The sequence below is a fragment of the Schistocerca cancellata genome, chromosome 1, assembly GCF_023864275.1.
Source record: "Schistocerca cancellata isolate TAMUIC-IGC-003103 chromosome 1, iqSchCanc2.1, whole genome shotgun sequence".
NCBI lineage: Eukaryota > Metazoa > Arthropoda > Insecta > Orthoptera > Acrididae > Schistocerca > Schistocerca cancellata.
Window position 1 is genome coordinate 730828022 of NC_064626.1, and position 22897 is coordinate 730850918.

The window sequence follows — 22897 nt, forward strand, 5'->3', positions numbered from 1 at the left end:
GATATTAGAGTTTAAAATTGTTGGTAAAGATGCAGCTTTCAATTTTAAGAATTTCTTGTAAAAATACCCATGTATCACCAGAATATTTAATGATAAATCTATTCTGACTGTAAGGGTCTCCCCGGATGCAAGACCAATGTCTTAACCACTGTTTCACCTTGCTTGGGTGTAGACACTGTTCTATAAATTGTTTGAGCTTTTATTCATTTGCATAATTGCTTCCTGGATATTTCAATTCTCACAAATGTTAATTTATTTTAGACTATATGGTCTACCTATATGTCACATCCTTCCAGTATGCATCAGATGAAAAGATGTCATGCAACTGGGGGCCAGGAGTGAAGGGAATTCTCTGTCTGATCAGCTAATTTAAATCATGTAACTCTGCTTAAACCATACAGCTATACATTTGCATGACACTTCTCTTTTCTCATGTATTATGTTAATATACACATACACTATGTGATCAAAAGTACCCAGACACCCCCAAAAACATACATTGTTCTTATTAGGTGCATTGTGCTGCCACCTACTATCAGGTGCTCCATATCAGCAACCTCAGTAGTCGTTAGACATTGTGAGAGAGCAGAATGGGATGCTCTGTGGAACTCATGGACTTTGAACATGATCAGGTGACTGTCACTCGTGTCATATGTCTGTAAGCGAGACTTCCACACTCCTAAACATCCCTAGGTCCACTGTTTCTGATGTGATAGTGGAGTGGAAACATGAGGGGATACACACAGCACAACAGCATATAGGCTGACCTGATCTGTTGACTGGCAGAGACTGCTGACAGTTGAAGAGGGTTGTAATGTGTAACAGGCAGACATCTATCCAGACCATTACACAATAATTCCAAACTGCAGCAGGATCCACTGCAAGTACTATGACAGTTAGGCGGGAGGTGAGAAAACTTGGATTTCATGGTCAAGTGGCTACTCATGAACCACACATCATGCCAGTCAGTGCCAAACAATGCCTCACTTGGTGTAAGGAGTGTAAACATTGGACGATTGAACAGTGGAAAAACATTGTGTGGAGTGATGAATCACGGTACACAATGTGGTGATCCGATGACAGGGTGTGGGTATGGCAAATGCCCGGTGAACATCATCTGCCAGTGTGTGTAGTGCCAACAGTAAAATTTGAAGGTGGTGGTGTTACGGTGTGGTTGCATTTTTCACGGAGGGGCTTTCACCACTTGTTGTTTTGCATGGCAGTATCACAGCATAGGTGTACACTGATGTTTTAAGCACCTTCTTGCTTCCTGCTGTTGAAAAGCAATGCAGAGATGGCGATTGCATTTTTCAACATGATCGAGCACCTGTTCATAATGCATGGCCTGTGGCGGAGTGGTTACACAACAATAACATCCCTGTAATGGACTGGCCTGCTTAGAGCCCTGACCTGAATCCTAAAGAACACCTTTGGGATGTTTTGGAATGTCGATTTCGTGTCAGGCATCACCAACCAAAATTGATACCTCTCCTCAGTGCAGCACTCCATGAAGAATGGGCTGCCATTCCCCAAGAAACCTTCCAGCACCTGTTTGAACATATGCCTGCGAGAGTGGAAGCTGTCATCAAGGCTAAGGGTGGGCCAACACCATATTGGATTCTAGCATTACCAATGGAGGGCACCTTGAACTTGTAAGTTATTTTTGGCCAGGTGTCTGGATACTTTTGATCACATAATGTACAGCACAGATCTCCTCAGTAGTGTGGCTCTAGCTTGAGCTCTCTCTGAGATGTCTAGAAGTGGAAACATGGTTGAGAGCTCTCTACTGGACGCACATTGAAGGCCTATCTAAAGTGACAAAAGTAGACAGTGGCATTCAGTGTACATGGCATTCCAGCTCTGTATTGAGAGTGGTCTCAGTATATTTATCAGCTTAGAAAGCAACAAAAGTGTGTTTCTTCCTTGGTGTAGAGTCAAAGGAATTGTTAGAGCCTTAATACATGAATATGGTCTATAATATGAGTTGATATATTTAAAATAGTTATCTGAATGCTCAGTAAATGACTAAATGTTACTGTCACTAACCTCATTATTTAGAAGATTCAGAATATGTTTCAGATTGAAGAGTTTACTTTGTTGCTATCTCACGTATATTCTTCAAAATTTCCAGACTTTATTTTAAGTGGGTGTATTTAAATATGTGTTGTAAGTTTGCTATTGTGCTCCATAGTTCTTGGGATATTATGGACTATATTTATGTTCATCTTAATCTGAAGATTGCTAGAATGAATATGGTCTTTCCTTCAATATTTCAACAGGTCAAGAACACTTTACGTCTGTTACTACTACTTTCATTATCCAATATGAAGGTATATTAAAATAGAAACAGGTATTTCTGTATTTGCATATGTCTGTATTTGTTTTACTTGATTTTTCTCTGCAGATTAACACATAATGAAAATTTATGCCCAGGTTCTTTATGATCTTTTCCAATGATGATGGTTTGTACCTTCTCTTGTGACACTTTAAGGAATGATATTGCACAAGAATCTCATATTTCCTCTTTAATGAATTAGTTTGATAAAAAATCTTGCAATACTTCTAGATAAAAAATTACACTAATTGTATTCAATGAGTATTTATACTCATACTTACCTTATTTATTATTGGAAAGTAATGAAAGTTAGTTTCATTGTTGTTTCAGAGCTGATGGAGCTGTCATGGCCCATACTTGGGAATATGTTTTACAAGATGAGTTGATACCAGATCACCAATGGTAAGAAATTTTTCAATGCAGTGTTTTTGGTTACAATATTTTTTAGTGAACCTATATGAAAATAGGAATTAATATCTTTCTATTTGTGAATTTCATGCATGTCTGAGGCTGCATTTCCCTCTGTTACCAAACTGATTATTCCTTGATGCTTCAGGGTGTGCCCTATCACCCAATCCCTTCTTTTAACCATATTGTGTGCTTGCTATTCAAATAATCTTCAGCACTCTTCTGTAGCAATAACTTTCAAAAGCTTTGTCTCTGTTTGTCATCAATGTTTGACTCCCACAAAATGCTGCATGCCATGTAAACACTTTTGGAAAATACTTATTAAAACTTAAATTTATATTTGATGTTAAGACATTTCTTTTCTTGAGAAAAACAGTCCTATTGCCAGTCTGTATTCTCTTTACTTCTACTATTGTCAGTTATTTTGCTATCCAAATAGCAAAACTAACTACTGTCTTTATTGTCTGACTTCCTAAACTGATCCCTGTAACATTACTTGGCCTAATTTGACCACACTTATCACCCTCATTTTAATTTCATTTATGCTCATCTTATAACTTAATATCAAGACAATACCTATTCAGTTCAAGAGGCCTGTCAGATCTATGTCACTGGACTCTTTTGTGGTGGCTTATCTAAATAAAATTTTCTCAATTTTCAAGCTGCATCACTTTAACTAAATTACTCGAGCCTTCAACAGCTGTCTGCACTGTTGTCATTAGGAGCAAAAACCACTGACTGCCAGGGGATGGCATGGTGTTCCACTTATAAAGGCACAATTGCACCATCTGGAACCTTCCAGAGAGGACCAAAGCGATGTATGTACAAGGAGGCAAGTTGGGCAGCTCATAACAGTGCTGGCACACTGCAGGAACAAATTATGTCAGGTTGTGTGAAAGGTCAGGCCCACTTTTAAAAATGCTGCACCACCTCTCAGCAAGCAATTGTCATGCAAAAAAAAGCCATAAGTACCACCAATTAATGCTTCTGTAGTTAATAATCAGGAATCCAGCATCATCTTCCATGTGCATTGAATATGACTCACACCAGTGGAGATATATAATGAAAGGTTTGATAATCATGTCCCAATTTCTCCTTGTTGGTCTTCACCCAACAGAATTCTGCTTGTCTTATGAGTTGGCGGCATGGGAAAGGGGTATGAGACATGCCAACAGAAATTGAGGTCATGAGGCTTGGGAGTATGAAAGATCATTATAAGGACAAATCCCATCTACATAACTCAGAGAAACTGGTTTAGAGGGAGGGAAGAGGGGGAAGGGAATAAGACTCCATACAGATAAAGGTTCAACCAATGTTGTGAAGAACTGCAGTGATTACCTGACAGGTGGTGCCTGTCGAGAGTCTGACTCTGCCATGTATAAGCCCTACCACAGTTATCCCAAACCATAAGTCTGGCATAACCTCCAGTCCCTACTCAGATTCCCAGGAACATGCTAGAACCTCTTCCCTGAATCCATCTCCTTCGTCTCTTTTCCTAAAATCCATAAACCTAACCATCATGAATGCACCATTGTAGATGATTACTGCACTATCAGAGAAAGAATCATGGGTTTACATCATCAACTCCAACCCACTGCCTGCAGCATAAGTTCCTATATACAGGACACCATAATCCATTTACTTCATCCTCACCTGCCCCCCCCCCCTCCCTCCCAAACCATCCAGATACTTGCTTGTCACTGATGACACAAGCTCCCAGTGCACTCATACCTCACATACTCATGGCCTTGCTGCCACTGAGCACTACCTCACCTAACACCTCTTGTGTCCAAACCACCAATTCATGCCTTATACACATGATTGACTACTTGCAACTGCTTCTGCAGCAATGGGAAGATTTACAAACAAAGCCATAAAAGGCTATGCTTACTACATTAGGAAACAAAAATATTTCATTTCTATTTGACTGAAATTTAATCCATGTACAGAAGTTGGAAATGAATTAAAATTTTTTTTTCAAACAGTTTAATGCTTTGTAACTTGAGCTCAGTGTATTTCATTTAAATCATTGTTACAGAGAACACCTCATTATTGCATGGCAACCTGATGTGCCTACAGATTTATGGACTGTCTAAAGAAAGCCTTTCTAGTCACCCAAGATCCTAAACTGCTCTGCTGATCCAGGTTAATTGATGATATCTTCACAATATGTCTCCAGGTCTGGGACACTTAATCCTAAACCTCTGTGACCTTAACACCTCCTCTTCTATTTGTTTCATCTGTCCCTTTCCAATTTAGCACATCACCTTCGTGAACATGAACCTAAACACTCTGATGTATCTGTCAAAACTTCTATCCGAATAAAGCTTACCAACCATGAACAGCACGGCCACTTAAATAGCTGCCATCCCATTCACACTAAAAAGTCTCTCTTGCATAGTCTGGCCATCTGTGAATGTACATCTGCACTGATGAGTAGGTCCTAGCCCAGTACAATGAAGACTTGCTAAAGGCTTCGCAGACAGTCTCTACCCTCCAAACATTGTCCATAAACAGATCGCCATATCCCCAAATGTCTCTTATTTTCCAACTATCCATATGGATCAGCTATAAGTGAGCAGAATGTCCGTTACCCAGTAACACTCTGGATGGTAACAACTTAACTACATCCTCCACCAGGGCTTCTACTACCTTACCTCATACCCTAAAATGAAGAAACTTTCAGGTTCTTCTTGTATCTCCCAAAAAGGTATTTTGATATCCACCCAGTCTATGAAATTTCCTAGTCCATTCTTATGCTACCCCTACTTCTGACTCCTTGCCACAAAGGTCATATCTCTGTGGAAGGCCTAGCTGCAGGACTGTCCTATGCACTCTGAGCACATTCTATTCCAGTCCTGTTATGAGCAGGCCAAAGGCTGTTCAACCTGTGGAAGAAGTCATGCCATATACCAACTCTGTTGTAAGTTGTGTGTAGCCCTTTTTGTGGATATGCTACTTACCAGCTGTCCACCTGAATGAATATTCACTACCAAACTATAGTAAAAAGTAAAGACAATCACCCAGTGGCAGAACATGCTGTTGAGGTCAACTTCCGTGCCTTCCAAGTGCCTGCTTAGTAACAGGAGCCAGTTATACCCCCACCCTACCCCTTTTACAACTTCATCTTCTCTGAATGATGTATATAGATAGGAATTATCCTTACAACACATCCTTCTATACTGCAATCCTCCTGGATTCAACCCCAGTTGGCCACAGTTCCAAAACCACCTCCACCCCTGTCATGTCTTCCTCTTCACTCCATCAATCTACAACCACAGTGTTATTTTTGTAATCTCTCCTACTTCCCCTGTCCTGTATCCACCCACCTCTCCCAACCCACTCCTCCACTTCATAATGTCACTTGCAACTTCTACTGGCTATGACAGGGTGAGCTCAGTAGTGCCACAGTCCAGTTTGTTTTCTACTTCTCCCTACCAGCAATCATCCTATCTCTCCTCTATCCCTCTCCTTGTTCCTCTCATTAATCAAGGTAACTGCTCATCTTCAACAGGTTACAACACTGGTTACTCAGTTAGCTTCAGGAAAATACGTCTTTCACAAGCTTAGAAATGGTTTCAGTCTTGTTTATGTGCATGTTGGCCACCACATGTCTCAACTATATTGTGAATTGTTACCATCACTCCTTCCATTGTTTTTGTCTTATACACACGCATGTTGTTGTTGTGGTCTTCAGTCCTGAGACTGGTTTGATGCAGCTCTCCATGCTACTCTATCCTGTGCAAGCTTCTTCATCTCCCAGTACCTACTGCAACCTACATCCTTCTGAATCTGCTTAGTGTATTCATCTCTTGGTCTCCCCCTACGATTTTTACCCTCCACGCTGCCCTCCAATACTAAATTGGTGATCCCTTGATGCCTCAGAACATGTCCTACCAACCGATCCCTTCTTCTGGTCAAGTTGTGCCACAAACTTCTCTTTTCCCCAATCCTATTCAATACCTCCTCATTAGTTACGTGATCTAACCATCTAATCTTCAGCATTCTTCTGTAGCACCACATTTCAAAAGCTTCTATTCTCTTCTTGTCCAAACTATTTACCGTCCATGTTTCACTTACATACATGGCTACACTCCATACAAATACTTTCAGAAATGACTTCCTGACACTTAAATCTATACTCAATGTTAACAAATTTCTCTTCTTCAGAAACGCTTTCCTTGCCATTGCCAGTCTACATTTTATATCCTCTCTAGTTCGACCATCATCAGTTATTTTGCTCCCCAAATAGCAAAACTCCTTTACTACTTTAAGTGTCTCATTTCCTAATCTAATACCCTCAACATCACCCGACTTAATTCGACTACATTCCATTATCCTCGTTTTGCTTTTGTTGATGTTCATCTTATATCCTCCCTTCAAGACACCGTCCATTCCGTTCAACTGCTCTTCCAAGTCCTTTGCTGTCTCTGACAGAATTACAATGTCATCGGCGAACCTCAAAGTTTTTATTTCTTCTCCATGGATTTTAATTCCTACTCCAAATTTTTCTTTTGTTTCCTTCACTGCTTGCTCAATATACAGATTGAATAACATCGGGGATAGGCTACAACCCTGTCTCACTCCCTTCCCAACCACTGCTTCCTTTTCATGCCCCTCGACTCTTATAACTGCCATCTGGTTTCTGTACAAATTGTAAATAGCCTTTCGCTCCCTGTATTTTACCCCTGCCACCTTTAGAATTTGAAAGAGAGTATTCCAGTCAACATTGTCAAAAGCTTTCTCTAAGTCTACAAATGCTAGAAACGTATGTTTGCCTTTCCTTAATCTTTCTTCTAAGATAAGTCGTAAGGTCAGTATTGCCTCACGTGTTCCAGTATTTCTACGGAATCCAAACTGATCTTCCCCGAGGTCGGCTTCTACCAGTTTATCCATTCGTCTGTAAAGAATTCGTGTCAGTACTTTGCAGCTGTGGCTTATTAAACTGATTGTTCGGTAATTTTCACATCTGTCAACACCGGCTTTCTTTGGGATTGGAATTATTATATTCTTCTTGAAGTCTGAGGGTATTTCGCCTGTTTCATACATCTTGCTCACCAGATGGTAGAGTTTTGTCAGGACTGGCTCTCCCAAGGCCGTCAGTAGTTCCAATGGAATGTTGTCTACTCCGGGGGCCTTGTTTCGACTCAGGTCTTTCAGTGCTCTGTCAAACTCTTCACGCAGTATCGTATCTCCCATTTCATCTTCATCTACATCCTCTTCCATTTCCATAATATTGTCCTCAAGTGCATCGCCCTTGTATAGACCCTCTATATACTCATTCCACCTTTCTGCTTTCCCTTCTTTGCTTAGAACTGGGTTTCCATCTGAGCTCTTGATGTTCATACAAGTGGTTCTCTTATCTCCAAAGGTCTCTTTAATTTTCCTGTAGGCAGTATCTATCTTACCCCTAGTGAGATAAGCCTCTACATCTTTACATTTGTTCTCTAACCATCCCTGCTTAGCCATTTTGCACTTCCTGTCGATCTCATTTTTGAGACGTTACACATGCATATATTAGCTGAAAGGCTAGGAGACTACTGTCTTTGTATGTATATTGAATGTAATTCTGAATTTTTCACCTATACATTTTGCTTTGTTGGCAAGGGACAGAAAATGTGACATTATTATATCACTAATACTAAAAAATGATAAAGAATTATTTCTCACAGTTATACTGCTGATGGGCATGCTTATGGTACTCCAGAAGTGACACCTCCAGCACCAATTAGGCTGCAATGGGATTTGAAACCAGATTGTATTGAGGCCATTGACACCTCATATAAAGTGAGTATAGGTTATTCAAATCACTTATGTTGTTTACTTTATTAGCACAAATATGTTGATACTTTTGTCATTTCAACAGGTTGTCAGTGAACTTATCAGTGACCTGGATATGCATCTTCTTGTGCATGATGCATATGGAAAAGGTTTTATAAAGGAATGCCGTCTCAGCCCTGATGCATTTATTCAAATGGCCATCCAATTGGCTTATTACAGGGTATGATAAGTGCTGCATTGCTAACACCAGCTAAATAATTAATCTAAAGTAGTATTTATCTTTGTTTATTTATTGTCTATATGGTGTGTTCCATAAGGAAAGGTAAATTGTGATCACAGAAATGACCATGATATGTTTCAAATATTTTGCAAGAGAAACCTCTGTAGTTATTTATTATGAACTGATTTTATTTTTTATTTCATGAATTATGTATTAGGTTACAAATGTAGAACTATTTATAACACAATTTCAACACTTATCAATAAATTTAAATGAATTTGTGATTAAGAAATTCACTGTCATCTTCAGTGCACTTTTGGAATCTCAGGAGAATAGATTCCATTGCTTGGTTTCATAGTCAAACAATAGCACCATAAATTGTCCCTAATTATGATCTTGAAAAAAATTCTGGGGTAGTTTGGAGCTGTTCTTTCAAAATATAGCATCCTTCAACCTGACATTCATTGTGTTGGTTGGTCAGAATCCAAGGCACAAATCTGACAGTGGCCCTTCTCACTCTCAAATCATCTGTTAAAACTTTGGAAGCTAAGACAATTCAGTTAACCTCCCCTTGTGTCCAGTGAGCCGTCATTGGTCTTCAAGCACAGTTTCACATGGGTTATTGGAGTTTTTATTTGTTTGAGTAGTTGACAAGAAAAGCACTTATACATAACATCATCTTTATAAGCTGTTTTCAATGTCACAACAGTTTTTGTGGCAGTTTTCCTGAGCAGGAAGCAAAATTTCACAGCCAAGCATTCTTACTTGCACACTCCATCACAAAAGATAAATCAAGGAGAGCAAAACAGTTGTGATGAAAACAATTCACTATGAACTGACAAAATATTCCTGGCCAAGGCTGAAAGCAGGACTGAACTTGCAAAGAGTTCTGTGACACAATCCTAGCAAGAAAAATGTGTACTATGCAAGTTTTTTCAACATCAGAATTATTCCAGGAGCTTTTCAGTTCCTCCTTGCATATTTAGAATGTACCTTAAGCTATTTTTCTACATATTGCTACTGTTATTGACGTGCATCATAAGCCAGAATATGTTTCATATTCCAGTACTGCAGAAATGTTTCACTTACCTGCTCAATCACTCTAACATTGATTTGTGAACTGTGATGCCCTGTGTAACAGCCCTACTTTCCCAATGCCCCTTCAGCTTCACAAACAAGTAAAAGTCTTTTGAAATGAATGTTGTTGTTGTGGTCTTCAGTCCTGAGACTGGTTTGATGCAGCTCTCCACGCTAATCTATCCTGTGCAAGCTTCTTCATCTCCCAGTACCTACTGCAACCTACATCCTTCTGAATCTGCTTAGTGTATTCATCTCTTGGTCTCCCCCTACGATTTTTACCCTCCACGCTGCCCTCCAATACTAAACTGGTGATCCCTTGATGCCTCAGAACATGTCCTACCAACCGATCCCTTCTTCTGGTCAAGTTGTGCCACAAACTTCTCTTCTCCCCAATCGTATTCAATACTTCCTCATTAGTTATGTGATCTACCCATCTAATCTTCAGCATTCTTCTGTAGCACCACATTTCGAAAGCTTCTATTCTCTTCTTGTCCAAACTATTTACCGTCCATGTTTCACTTCCATACATGGCTACACTCCATACAAATACTTTCAGAAATGACTTCCTGACACTTAAATCAATACTTGATGTTAACAAATTTCTCTTCTTCAGAAACGCTTTCCTTGCCATTGCCAGTCTACATTTTATATCCTCTCTACTTTGACCATCATCAGTTATTTTGCTCCCCAAATAGCAAAACTCCTTTACTACTTTAAGTGTCTCATTTCCTAATCTAATACCCTCAACATCACCCGACTTAATTCGACTGCATTCTATTATCCTTGTTTTGTTTTTGTTGAAGTTCATCTTATATCCTCCCTTCAAGACACCATCCATTCCGTTCAACTGCTCTTCCAAGTCATTTGCTGTCTCTGACAGAATTACAATGTCATCGGCGAACCTCAAAGTTTTTATTTCTTCTCCATGGATTTTAATACCTACTCCAAATTTTTCTTTTGTTTCCTTTACTGCTTGCTCAATATACAGATTGAATAACATCGGGCGTGTTCTCGCTTCCCACGCTCGAGTTCCCGGGTTCGATTCCCGGCGGGGTCAGGGATTTTCTCTGCCTCGTGATGACTGGGTGTTGTGTGATGTCCTTAGGTTAGTTAGGTTTAAGTAGTTCTAAGTTCTAGGGGACTGATGACCTTAGATGTTAAGTCCCATAGTGCTCAGAGCCATTTGAACCATTTGAATAACATCGGGGAGAGGCTACAACCCTGTCTTACTCCCTTCCCAACCACTGCTTCCCTTTCATGGCCCTCGACTCTTACAACTGCCATCTGGTTTCTGTACAAATTGTAAATAGCCTTTCACTCCCTGTATTTTACCCCTGCCACCTTTAGAATTTGAAAGAGAGTATTCCAGTCAACATTGTCAAAAGCTTTCTCTAAGTCTACAAATGCTAGAAACGTAGGTTTGTCTTTCCTTAATCTTTCTTCTAAGATAAGTCATAAGGTCAGTATTGCCTCACGTGTTCCAGTATTTCTACGGAATCCAAACTGATCTTCCCCGAGGTTGGCTTCTACTAGTTTTTCCATTCGTCTGCAAAGAATTCATGTTAGTATTTTGCAGCTGTGGCTTATTAAACTGATTGTTCGGTAATTTTCACATCTGTCAACACCGGCTTTCTTTGGGATTGGAATTATTATATTCTTCTTGAAGTCTGAGGGTATTTCGCCTGTTTCATACATCTTGCTCACCAGATGGTAGAGTTTTGTCAGGACTGGCTCTCCCAAGGCCGTCAGTAGTTCCAATGGAATGTTGTCTACTCCGGGGGCCTTGTTTCGACTCAGGTCTTTCAGTGCTCTGTCAAACTCTTCACCCAGTATCATATCTCCCATTTCATCTTCATCTACATCCTCTTCCATTTCCATAATATTGTCCTCCAGTGCATCGCCCTTGTATAGACCCTCTATATACTCCTTCCACCTTTCTGCTTTCCCTTCTTTGCTTAGAACTGGGTTTCCATCTGAGCTCTTGATGTTCATACAAGTGGTTCTCTTATCTCCAAAGGTCTCTTTAATTTTCCTGTAGGCAGTATCTATCTTACCCCTAGTGAGATACGCCCCTACATCCTCTAGCCATCCCTGCTTAGTCATTTTGCACTTCCTGTCGATCTCATTTTTGAGACGTTTGTATTCCTTTTTGCCTGCTTCATTTACTGCATTTTTATATTTTCTCCTTTCATCAATTAAATTCAATATTTCTTCTGTTACCCAAGGATTTCTACTAGCCCTCGTCTTTTTACCTACTTGTTCCTCTGCTGCCTTCACTACTTCATCCCTCAAAGCTACCCATTCTTCTTCTACTGTATTTCTTTCCCCCATTCCTGTCAATTGTTCCCTTATGCTCTCCCTGAAACTCTGTACAACCTCTGGTTCTTTCAGTTTATAAAGGTTCCATCTCCTTAAATTCCCACCTTTTTGAAGTTTCTTCAATTTTAATCTACAGGTCATAACCAATAGATTGTAGTCAGAGTCCACATCTGCCCCTGGAAATGTCTTACAATTTAAAACCTGGTTCCTAAATCTCTGTCTTACCATTATATAATCTATCTGATACCTTTTAATGTCTCCAGGGTTCTTCCATGTATACAACCTTCTATCATGATTCTTAAACCAAGTGTTAGCTATGATTAAGTTGTGTTCTGTGCAAAATTCTACCAGGCGGCTTCCTCTTTCATGTTTTAGCCCCAACCCATATTAACCTACTACATTTCCTTCTCTCCCTTTTCCTACACTCGAATTCCAGTCACCCATGACTATTAAATTTTCGTCTCCCTTCACTATCTGAATAATTTCTTTTATTTCATCATACATTTCTTCAATTTCTTCATCATCTGCAGAGCTAGTTGGCATATAAACTTGTACTACTGTAGTAGGTGTGGGCTTCTTATCTATCTTGGCCACAATAATGCGTTCACTATACTGTTTGTAGTAGCTTACCCGCATTCCTATTTTCCTATTCATTATTAAACCTACTCCTGCATTACCCCTATTTGACTTTATATTTATAACCCTGTAGTCACATGACCAGAAGTCTTGTTCCTCCTGCCACCGAACTTCACTAATTCCCACTATATCTAACTTTAACCTATCCATTTCCCTTTTTAAATTTTCTAACCTACCTGCCCGATTAAGGGATCTGACATTCCACGCTCTGATCCGTAGAACGCATTTTCTTTCTCCTGATAACGACATCTTCTTGAGTAGTCCCCGCCTGGAGATCCGAATGGGGGACTATTTTACCTCCGGAATATTTTACCCAAGAGGACGCTATCATCATTTAATCATACAGTAAAGCTGCATGCCCTCAGGAAAAATTACGGCCGTAGTTTCCCCTTGCTTTCAGCCGTTCGCAGTACCAGCACAGCAAGGCCGTTTTGGTTATTGTTACAAGGCCAGATCAGTCAATCATCCAGACTGTGGCCCTTGCAAATGAATAAGGTGACAGAATTCAAATAGTTCTTATGGTGTAAGAATTTTGAGTGCATTAAATAGTATCTCCAAACTGCACTGCATACTTTGTTTTGATTAGCCAAATCTCACAGAAAATGTCAGCATTAATAGTGTATACTTAAAAATGTGATGTGAAGTGATCCTCCCATGTGCAAAAATAAGTTTGTCTGCTGTATGAAGCTGAATTTTTGTCTTTTATGGTGAGTATCTGGAATGTCATTCCAGTGACTGACACTTATTCTCAGTTACACAGGGAACTAATCAAATTTTAACGTTTGCTTACACTAGTGTATAATGAATCGCAGCATGAATTTCATACTTGGAATGTGAAATTGTCACAATCATTTTAAATTCTGTTTTGAGGACAGCTCTGTTTCAATTGAGGTCTGATGTATTGTAGCATATACAGAGAACAAAATAATTCAAAAACCATCAACTTAGAGAAAATAAGTATAACTGCATTTCCATTAGGTTTGTATTTTCATTTCTGGTTAACTTTAACAATAACTACATAAATGTAATATATAAGAAACAGTTGCTGACAATAAAAATTAACTCGAATATTTTTCTTGCAGGACATTGGGAAATTTACTCTTACGTATGAAGCATCAATGACACGGCTGTACCTGAAGGGTCGAACTGAGACTGTTCGCTCATGCACAACTGAGTCAGTAGAATGGGTGAAATCAATGATGAATCCTAATTCCTCTGTAAGTTAAATTCATCTTGAGAACTACTTGAACTGCACAATATTATAACTTAAAATCATGAGGAAATTGAATGACTGGGCAGTATTTACCTTCACTGAGTGAAACTCAAATGCTATTGATGTAACAGTATTAAAAAAAAACTGTGCTAAATCTTTGCCTCTCCTTTTACTCTCAACAGGTGGGCTCCTTTTATCTAGGGGTCTGAGTGACCTGCCCCTCCTGTGTAAACTTTCACAGTCCATCTCTCTTTCACCTCTAGTGAAAGTGCTAATAGTTGTGAAGGCTAGGACAGTTATCTGTAATTTTGTATGTTTATATTGGAAGTAACACAATTTTGCTCCTGTAGATAGGTACTGGTCAGCGATCTTGTCTCCAGTTTTCTCACATGAATTTTCTATTACATACAGTATCAACATCTACAGTTTTATGAAATGAGTCAGTTTTATAGTTTAATAAGCAAGGTAAATACTTAACAGTTTTAAGTATTATAAATTTATTTTATTATGGACTTGAAACAGGTAGTAGAAGTAGATAGTAAACATAAATAAGTGTTTCAAACAGAGTTCCATGTAATGTACAGCTTTTAGGTCACAAATATATGGACAAGCACTATGGCATTAGAATATTTATATATGCTAGTTGTGCTGCAAAGAACATGTCTGTTGTTGACTGTGAATTGATGTGAGTGCTTTCTTTGATATTTATACTTTCTATTTTCAGTGTTTGTATTTGATTTATCACTCCTATCTGAAATATATCAGTTTCCATTACTTTTTAGGATTTTACTCAAGTCTCATAAATTTTAATGAAGGTCATAGAGCCTAACCTATTGAGGTATAGTACATTTTCCCCCAGACATTTGTCATTCAGAAACTTCTTTGGGTCTTTGAATACTGCCCCATACCTTTCAGAGTGTTCGCTAATGACACTTACTGTTGTTTTGTAATGCTGCTAATTACCAGCCTGGAGGTTGTGTAAACAGATTTTATCAATCTAGGCAGATTTCATGTCTTACTTATGATTTCTTCCTCACTGTTGATGTGGATAGAATTTGTACCCATGTGGATTAAAACACTTTTGTAATTATCTATTTATTTATTTAGTGCCCATATTATCATATTCATGATATTGGACTTGTCAAAGCACAGAACAGTATAAAATATTACATATTTACATCATGTACAAAATCTTATCATTGGCATCAACACATCTTTATATCAAAAACATTATTCTGCTTACGTACATACAGATAGAAGAAAAGCTTGTGAAACCCCTTGGTTGATTTCACTAAAGCTATTAAATACCGGTACTTTAGTTAACTAGGCATTGTAACATACAGCACAAAAGCTAGGTGCATATCTTATCTAGGTATGGTTGATAATTATGAATTTTTGTTTAGAGAGTTATGAAGTAGATCTACAGATTTGAGCAAAATTCCAGTTATTCATTAATGCTGCAGAAGCTGTTGTTTATTAGTAGATTTTTAAGTTCTTTATTGAATGTATTACTGTCTCGTATTTTTTGATGCTATCTGGCTATGCACTGTACAGAATTTTTGGTTTGTAAACAGCACTGTCTTGATAGTTTGATTTTCTCTGCACATCCCTATGATAGTCATCCCTGTTCCCTGTTTGATAATGGTGGATCTCACTATTCAAAGGTCCTTTCAGTTTCATTATAATTTTTAGCTGTGTTGCTTTTCTGACTCAGCTCATTTTTAAAATTTTTGTTTATCTGATAGGATTGAATCCTAGGTCGAACATCAGTCATATAGTCTGGGCAGTAATTTGTTTTAACATAGAATAACCTATTAAAAGGAAATTGTTTCTGTCATCTCCTTTTCTTTATCACCTACTTGTTTGGCCTTTTTGCTATAGGTAACCATTTAGCAGATTTGTATTTATCGCTTGCTATTCCACTGACGGAGTTCTCTGTATTATTTTTCATTTTATTACACATGTGCAAATACCATAGAATAACCTATTAAAAGGAAATTGTTTCTGTCATCTCCTTTTTTGTATCACCTACATGTTTGGCCTTTTTGCTATAAGTAACCATTTAGCACATTTGTATTTATCGCTTGCTATTCCACTGATGGAGTTCTCTGTAATATTTTTAATTTTATCACACATGTGCAAATACCATTTAATTTGTTTAGTGTTTACTTGTGTTGGTGCTGAAATTTCCATTTTCAGTGTTTCAATGTCATTGTGAAGCAATTTATTAATTTCTTCTCTTGAGTTCACTGTCCTTAGAAGTTCCAACATTTCAATATGTGAAAAAATATGATTATGACCATGGTAAATCATCTTTTATGAGTTTTAAATTCACTTTCACTCACTTTTCATGTTGCCAGCAATTAAACTTAACACAAAACATACCTTTCTCGATGCATTTGGAACAATCCATACATGCAAACTATTCAATTTAACCTTTGTGAGGACTGAAATGTGTAGGTACACTCTTCTATTGACGTGTTGTTACACTCTTCTATTGGCAACAGCTTGCATCAGTGTCATCACATATGAAAACATGTTGCTATGTAACTTCAGCCAAAAAAATACCCATGTTTATCTTTCAACCATTTGTGTTAACTGCAGTGATGGAAATGTGTGGTGAATTCCTATGGGACTAAACTGATGAGGTCATCAGTCCCTAGGCTTACACACTACTTAATAGTAGTAGTAGTAGTAGTAGTAGCTTTAAACATCCGTAGATCTCTTTTTACAAGGATATAGGACATGTCAAAGTATTTACAAGTTTAGACCAATTTAAAATTAGCTAATTCATATACACATATATTTACAGACTTCTAATTAGAGACAATCATTAGATTTACTCCTGGTGTACAATACTTTTTTTTACAAATAACTTATTAAATAATGTAATGCCACACTGTTCACTAATATCTCACTATCAGTCACTGCACACACTATACACACATTGTTTCATAACACTTCACTCACTACACACACACACACACACACACACACACACACACACACACACTCATGATCTCTGGGCCATTTTCTGTACCGCAACTTCCCATTTGCTATCTTGAAAAACTGAGTCAGCATCCCTTCATAATGAGCAAGATGTTGAGCTCAGGAAGAGGAAGAGATGTTAGTATTGTGCTATACATAGCTTGGGGGTAAGTATTTCTAGAAAGGAAAAAAGAAGGAAAAAACATAAAGTGAAGGTGTTATGTGGAATGTTGGATGTTTTATAATCATTACTATTATTTATTATTTATTTATGTAACATTTTTTTATCAAACCCCTACTCTGTTTTGTCTAAGTAATCCTTCAACGTATAAAACGTATTCCATAACAGGCACTTTTAGCCACCTGTTTAAATAAGTGTATTTTTGCAATTTCTTTAATCTCTTTTGGTAATTTATTGTACAGTTTTATTCCTTGGTAGAAAACACTGTTTTGAGTCTTATGTTTCTTTTTTATTGGTAAATGTAAGTTGAGTCTATCTCTTGTTGCATGGTCATGGACAGAGCTGTTTGTGCAGTATATACCAGTGTTATTTTTTATGTGTACAACTGACTGGTAAATGTATTCACATGGAGCAGTTAAAATCCCCAGTGTTTTGAACAGATCTTTACAATGAGCTCAACTACTATTTTTGGTTACTATTCTTATGGCTCTTTTCTTGAAAATTGTGTTCATATTTTATGTGTTTGTTACCCAAAAAAGAATGCCTTAGCTAAGAATTGAGTGCACATATGAATAATATGTAACTAAAAGACACTGCATGTAACACACTGATGATAGGATTCTAAGGACATAACATGCTGATGACATTCTGTTTGCAAGTACCTTTGCGTGTTCACACCACTTCAACTGAGAACCACAATTCATCCCTAGAAATTTTACATTAGCTACACAGTTTATAGAGGTGCCATCTATATTTAATTTATGATTGTCATTTTTCCTCTTCAAACTGAAATTCGTGGCATTAGTTTTCTTTATGTTCAGTGTCATTTTATTGCTTATTGACCAATCATAAACTTCCTTGAGAGTTTCATTTGCTTTCTTGGCAAGGAGTTATCTTGTTTTCTCAGTGACTGTAACATTGCTGTCATCAGCGAAGATAATTTTTTCACCATGAGTAACAATACTGGGAAAGTCATTCATGTATATCAGGATAGAATTGGTCCTAATATGCCACCTTGCAGCACCCCTATATTAATGTATTGTGGTTCTGATAAGTATTTAACTAAATGTTTAGATCTACTTGAAGTATGTGTTGTCTCTACTCTTTGTACCCTGTCTGCTAGGTATGATCGAAACCAGTCATTAGCTACCCCTCTTATTCCTGGGAGCCCCGCGCGAACTGTGTCAAGGCGCCTCAGACTGCGTGGCTGCAGTGATGAATTAGACAGATTCATGAGCTGCATAATTAGGCTATGATGTTTGTAATAACAGTGAATTTTATCATGCAATAAAATAAAATAATTTCTTCAGAAGATATAGTGTAATGCACTCACCACATGCTCTGATTATTGAACTGTGTGTTGATGTCTGTACACATGAAATGAAAATAATGGAGATATTCTACTAATTGGCATGTTACCACTTCTCCTTCACACTGTAAGATATAACTTATTGTCTAGGTGTACAGTAATATGAATGGTAGACATTGGAACATCAGAGAATGGTGTCATAGCACAGTGAATGAATTACTACATTTTCAGGAGTAACTAATTGGGCCAACTCTAAAGTACAGTCCCTTGTGCAGTTCAGATAGATATAGTTTTGTGGAAGTTTGACTGAAGTAGCTCTTAAGTAGCTCTTTTTTTCCACCTTCTCTCAGTGTGTAGAGTTCTTTTCTTTTTTCCAGTTTGTCCTCTGTTGCCTTAATTCCATGTCCCACAGACAGCTGCCATGCACTCCTGATGTTTTCAATACATTCCCAGAAAGATGCTGTTTTTTTTCCCAAAATCACTCTTAGACACATTTCATGTATAAGGGAGTGAAGTTAAAGAGAAGCCTTCAGACTGACCATGTGCTTTCAAAATGTTCTCCATTCAGCAGAGCACAAGATCCGCATCTCGGCCATGAAAGCTGTTGCTAACTGAATAAGTCGTACCGACTGAGTGTAATGTCTCTCTGCAGAACATAGATATTTTGGACTTTGTCTCTCCATGAGACTGTGGAAACTCTCTTGAGACTGAAGAGATGAAAATTGTTTTCCTTTGTTGTTACCTCAGAAAGTCTGTCGAAATTGCATTAGAGAAGCGGACTTATAACATAGGTACAGCATACTCAAAGCTCAACATTTTCCATTAGTAAACTATTGCGGCAGACACTTTTCCTGAGTCTGGTCATAGCAGCTGTGGTTTTTTTTTTTTTTTTGTGGTTTTTTTTTTTTTTTTTTTTTTTTTTTTTTTTTTTTTTTTTTTTTTTTTTCCATACTGGTGGTGGCCTCCACATTCATTGTGGATCCTAAATGTGTGAAACTAAGTAGCACTGTCTTTAGAGAATGGATGTTAATGGCAATGTATGAGTGGATGCAGGTCAGTGTCTTTCATCATTATATTTCTTTTCTTTGCACTGATAGCAAGATCAAACTCTCTACAGTCATTTGATAGGCAGTTAATCACATGATAGAGCTGTAGTAAAGTGTGGACTGCCAAAACAGCATAATTAGCTTACAAGATGTTCATTTACAAGTACTATAGTCACTTTGGTTTTTGATTTAAGGCATACAACATTGCAAAATCCCTTCACCACAGTTTCTAAAAGAATGCTTAAGAATAAGGGGAAGAATATATCAAAAAACATAGGAGACAGCATGCAGCTTTGTTCGATATCACACTTCACAGGAAAGACTTATTCTGCTTTTTTGTTAGGACATAATCTCATGGAATAAGATGATAGTATCATACATTTCATCCCTTCATTCATTCACTCATACATTTATTGTATCTGTTGATCCTGTCAAGAAGGAGCACCTTCAGGAAGTGGAATGAGAGAAGATATACGTGAACAGAACATAAGACAATTATAGAATCTTAACCTGTATGTAACAATAATAATAAAGCATCACTATAACACTTGAAACTTCCTGGAAGATTAAGACCATGTGCCGGACTGAGACTTGAACTCAGGACCTTTGCCTTTGTTGGACAAGTGTTCTACTGACTGAGCTACCCGAGCACAGCTCAACCCTTTCTTGCAGTTTAACTACCAATACTTCATATCTTACCTTCCAAACTTCACAGAAGCTCTACTGCAAAACTTACAAGACTAGCCCTCATGGAAGAAAGGACACTGCGGAGACGTGGCTCAGCCACAACCTAAGTGATGTTTCCAAAATGAAATTTTAACTCTGCAAGTTTTGCAGGAGAGCTTCTGTGAAGTTTGGAAGGTAGGAGATGAGGCACTGGTGGAAGTAAAGTTGTGAGGACTAGTCCTGAGTCATACTTGGGTAGCTTAGTTGGTAGAGCACATGACCACCAAAGGCAAAGGTCCTAAGTTTTTGCCTTGGTCTGGCACACAGTTTTAACCTGATAGGAAGTTTCATACCAGCACACACTCCACAGTGGAAATTTCATTCTGGACTACAACTCTTAATGCCATTTACACTTATTCCAAGTAATTTTGCTCAAGTATTTATAAATTAAAAAGATAATGGCTAGGCACTAGCTGAAATCTGCATGTGCATAATAAAACCGGGGGGGGGGGGGGGGGGGGGGGGGGGGGGGAAGGAAAGAAAAGAATGACTAATTGCTTTGCTCTATCATTTATAGATCACGTAACAGTTTCTGAGTGCATCCACTTTCCTAATGGAAAGTAACCTGATGATCGTATTGACAGGCTAATATTAACTTGCTTACAATGGCATATTTTACAGAAAATAGTTCTGTACATATGTAAATGTAAAATCCTTTGTATAGGACATTGCTACATTCCTTACATTTTATATATTTGCTTAGTATTGATGATGAACATGGCAGACAGAGGTCACATAAAAATATTAGAGGCACAGTTAACAAGTGGTTCTTTTCTTTGACAAAAGAGAAACTAAGACTGAATGCTAAACTTAAAAATGCAAAACAGTATTGATTGTGTAAATTACAATCAAAATACCAGTGAATTGTTAATTTTAGTCTTGAATCAGATCTCAATCTGTATAATGCAGGTTCTTTAGTCATGTATGCAAGAATCAAATTCCTGAAAAAAACTTCAATGCCTATATTACTGACAGGGTAGGATGCACTAATAGCTTGTACTTGATTTAACTTGACAAGATTATTTCTTAAATTATTTTAGGGTGTCACAATATGATGACAGTATACTTACATCAATCAGTGTGAGTACCAGTCTTCATACAGTTGAATCATGGTGCATAATTCCTTTTATAATTTATTCTGAAGCTATGAAGAAGAAAACAGCGGGCAGCTATTTAAAACTTGTATGCGTTAGGCCTACACTTTGAAAAGTATCGATGTCAGTGACTCCTAGATACTAAGCGATTTCTCAATTTATTATTTATGTGAACACTAGAATACCACTAAATGTCAGTTAGTTTTTTGCTTCCTGAACCTAGATTAACAGATTTTTGTAAAGAAAGGGTGTATGTTTTTAATTTATTTTGAAATCCGCAATTTCTTGCTTTATGTTGGAGAGAAGGTTATTGGAAACTTTTGCACCAGAGTACAGACTGAGGAAAACTCTACAGGAAAATTGTTTTTGCATCTTGTTTGGTGATTGTGTAGATCACAGTTCAGGTGAAACTGGTTTTTATCGTTAGCAGCAAAAACCATTAAGGAGTAAATGTATTGAGAATCAAGTGCTTGAATTCCAAGATAAAAAAAAGGCTTTTGCAGGATGTACAGTCATCCACTTTACTCATATTATTACTGCACACTACTGATAAATGAAGATATTATTTACTTTAAGTGCACTGCCCAAGAAGATATATCCATAAGATAACAGGGAGTGAAAACGTGCAAAATAACCCAGGTCCCTTGTTTTCGTTTCACATAATTTGAGGTACTTCTTGAACATGCTGAACTAAGTTTCTTGATTAGTTTATCTGTGCCCTGGATATACTTTTTTTATTATTATCCAGTTGGACCCCAAGGAGCTTTACACAGAGTGTTTGATTTAGTGTTTGACCACCAATGTGTACTATTGGTACACAAACACATACTAATGTGTAATACTGGTATAGTACGTAACTTTTGTTTGTCACAGTTGCACAATGTGCATCTTTGTGAGATAAAGATTTAAACTGTTTGCTGTGAAGCAGCTGTAGATCAGTTCAGCTGTCATCTGTGTTTTCTGTTTCGGCTTATTTTGGATTCTTGATTTGTATGCTTGTGTCATTAGCAAAGATTACCATTTTCAGAACAAATTTTAAAATTTTGGGAAGATAATTAAGTGGGTTAAGAACAAGAGTGGACCTAGGATGAATCTGCTACTGTAAGTCAGTTTCACGTCGGTGAGACAGTCTGTTGACGAGATCCTCTGCTTACTGTTCCAAATGTAAAACTTCATCCTGCAAGCACTGCCATTAATGCCATAAGACTTTACTTTGCTAGAATATTCTAATACATACACTCAAAGGCTTTGGAAAGGTCACAAAGTATACAAATAGGATATTTTTGTATTGTTTTGTTTTGATTAGCTCTACTGGGGCTGCATTCATGAGATCTTCTATTGATTTCTCAGTGACAAAACCTTCTTGGAAGCCAAAATATTAGGCAGTTAACAAGTTCTGCTTAGTGAAATGAGTCAGAATTCTATCATAAGACACCTTCTGAAAAAGTTTTAAAAAGAGTGGGAGGAGTGAAATTGTAATAAAATATGGTCTTCTTATTTTGTGTTTTATAGGTGGCTGTTACTACAACAATTTAAGTATACCAGCAAATATTCTCCAAGT

At 37.7% G+C, this 22897-nt stretch overlaps 1 protein-coding gene across 1 annotated transcript in view; it reads left to right on the forward strand.

The window, feature by feature from the left end:
* LOC126098652 (carnitine O-palmitoyltransferase 1, liver isoform-like) overlaps positions 1-22897 on the forward strand; it is a 201462-nt gene that overhangs the window by 169257 nt on the left and 9308 nt on the right. Inside the window, exons 11-14 of the mRNA XM_049910601.1 lie at positions 2666-2737; positions 8416-8530; positions 8610-8744; positions 13862-13996. Coding sequence (XP_049766558.1) covers positions 2666-2737; positions 8416-8530; positions 8610-8744; positions 13862-13996 — 457 coding nt within the window. The remainder of the gene's footprint in view (positions 1-2665; positions 2738-8415; positions 8531-8609; positions 8745-13861; positions 13997-22897) is intronic.